Source organism: Apaloderma vittatum, unplaced genomic scaffold (genome assembly GCF_000703405.1).
Source record: "Apaloderma vittatum isolate BGI_N311 unplaced genomic scaffold, ASM70340v1 scaffold25848, whole genome shotgun sequence".
Taxonomy (NCBI): Eukaryota; Metazoa; Chordata; class Aves; order Trogoniformes; family Trogonidae; genus Apaloderma; species Apaloderma vittatum.
Genome location: NW_009732780.1, coordinates 716 through 3,040, shown reverse-complemented (window position 1 = coordinate 3,040; position 2,325 = coordinate 716). Strand labels below are relative to the sequence as shown.

The 2,325-nt window shown below is 55.8% G+C and overlaps 1 protein-coding gene across 1 annotated transcript in view; it reads left to right on the top strand.

Moving 5' to 3' along the window:
* Positions 1–1,879, top strand: part of IFT46 (intraflagellar transport 46) — a gene marked incomplete at its 5' end in the record, with an annotated part of 2,124 nt that extends 245 nt beyond the window's left edge. The window contains 7 exon segments of the mRNA XM_009875654.1: positions 1–8; positions 139–292; positions 708–829; positions 981–1,047; positions 1,155–1,215; positions 1,372–1,457; positions 1,784–1,879. The exon segment at positions 1–8 is cut by the window's left edge and continues 73 nt beyond it. Of these exon segments, the coding sequence (XP_009873956.1) occupies positions 1–8; positions 139–292; positions 708–829; positions 981–1,047; positions 1,155–1,215; positions 1,372–1,457; positions 1,784–1,879 (594 nt within the window).
* Between the last annotated feature and the right edge of the window lie 446 nt (positions 1,880–2,325).

The following is a 2,325-nucleotide window of genomic DNA, read 5'->3' as shown; positions in this document are numbered from 1 at the left end:
TCCTAAAGGTACAGGTGCCTCAGGTTCCTCCGTGCCTCCTGCTGCACGAGCCCAAGCAGAACGTGGCATCGGTGTGAGAAGGGCACTCCAAGGAGGCTGCACACAAAACAGCCCCAGCTTCCCCCACCTCGGACATAGACGTGGGGTCTCCGTTTCTCTGCAGGTTCCCCGTCCCGATGGCAAACCCGATAACCTCGGCCTGCTGGTCCTGGACGAGCCGTCGACCAAGCAGTCGGATCCCACTGTGCTCTCCCTGTGGCTGACAGAGAACTCCAAGCAGCACAACATCACGGTGAGTCAGGGAAGGGGAGCTCACGCTTGCTGTGCACTGGCTGTGGCAAAAAACACTGCCTTTTACTCATGTCTCTGGGGCTACGGTGTTGCAGCACGACTGGTAACTTGGCTTCAAATGGGGAAAAAAATAACCTTTCCCTTTAACCCACACCTTTCAACTGCAATGGGTCTAAGCCTTGCTTCGGCACTGACGCTGGAGCTGTTTCCCTGAGGTGAAGCTGTGCTTCCCTTGGGTTGTCAATACCTGTTTTACCGGGGGTTTTGTTTGCCAGCTGTTCTTCAGTCTGCGGAAATCAGTCGGTATCGTGCAACTAGAAAGAGAAAACGCCTGGTTAATCAGGAATTAACACAGGGCTCCCAAAAAACCCTCAGGACACCAAGACATTCTTCCAGCTTTAGATTTTTGGTTTTAGCAACAGATAAAAGTGAAGAGTTTGGAGAACGCGGAGAAGAACCCCAAAGCCATCGAGAGCTGGATTGAAAGTATCAGCGAGCTGCACCGCTGCAAACCTCCCGCCACGGTCCACTACACCAGGTGAGCCCTTCCATCACCTCTCCTTCCCACGTGCTCGCACGGCCTGAGCTCGGGTCAGGTGGCAAAGTCTAGGAGCGCCGAGCACAGCTGTCCAAGTATCTCCGGGCAGGAGAGGAGATCCAGACGTTTGCGTTCTTTTCTTCCCTGGCAGGCCAATGCCCGACATTGAGACGCTGATGCAGGAATGGTCACCGGAATTTGAGGAGCTCTTGGGAAAGGTACGCTGCCCACGGTTGTCGCAGCGCGTGGTGGCAGAAACCATCCTGTCCTGTGCTCTCAGCCTTGTGCAGTCTGGGAGCAGAGCTGACAGTGCCTTCTGTTCCAGGTGGGCCTCCCAACGGCCGAGATGAACTGCGACCTGGCCAACTACGTTGACATGATATGCGGTAAGTGTGCTGCTGGCCCGGCACCGTGCGGCTTTAAGGGGGAGAGCTCTGGGTAAAAGTGATTGTGGGCTGTGGGAAGCTCAGCCCTTGCTTGCAGCACCCCGGGCAGGGCGGCACCGTCCAGACACTCTCACACGCTTCTGCTCTCGCTCGTAGCCATCCTGGACATCCCCGTGTACAAGGGTCTCATCCAGCCTCTGCACGTCCTCTTCTCCCTCTACTCAGAGTTCAACAACTCACAGGTACGAGCTCCAGCTGGACACCCCGGCTTGCTCCTGACGTTTGGCTTTGCTGCGCCACGGGTGTCTGTAACGGGCTGGCAGGCTGCAGTAAAGGGGCCCGACGAACATTTTCTGAGCTTCTCATTTCCCTAGAACCTCAACCTTGCACAAGCAGCCTCTGATGTGCCGCAGGTCTGGGATGTCACGTTGTTTAGCAGCCTAGCATAAGCCCGGAGTGCTTTTCCCAGCAAAGTACAGAGCAGAAGGAGCTTGCGTTTTCAGATGCAGGCGTGTAGTCCAATTAAGGAGAGTCGAGTGTTTGCCCTAACGCGTTCTTTCCCCTGCAGCATTTCAAGCCCCTGGTTGACGGGAAGAAGGGCGGGAGCCCGCCATCCAACCCGCCTTCGCAAGGAGCGGATGCAGAGGTGTTAAGCTTTGCTTGAAGCTTCACGACAAAGCCTCATCTCCTGGATCACTGTCCGCTGCTGGACGTGGAGATTTGACCAAAGCAGCCTACGAGGCCACGCACGGCACTTCAGGAGCCTCCCTGGTTTTCTAGACGTTGCTGAGCTGTTTGGTGTTCACAGAGCAGGACTTTACTCCTCATATTTACTGCAGAAGTGGCCTATTTGCTCTGTTTTCTACTTGTTCCCAAGGAGGTCAGCGTTAAACCATCTCTTCCCGATGACAGCCTCCCCTCCCTGTGCCGTAGGCGCTGTGGAGCAGAGGTTCCTCGAGCGTGCACTGCGAGTGCTAGCGAGGGTGGGAACAAATTCTACGCTCCGACACAACGCTCGGATCTGCCCAGGGAGTCCCAAGGTCTGAGCTGGGGATCTTGAGTCGCCTCCACCCTGTATTATCAAGCCTCTTGTCCTATTCTCAAGCCTCT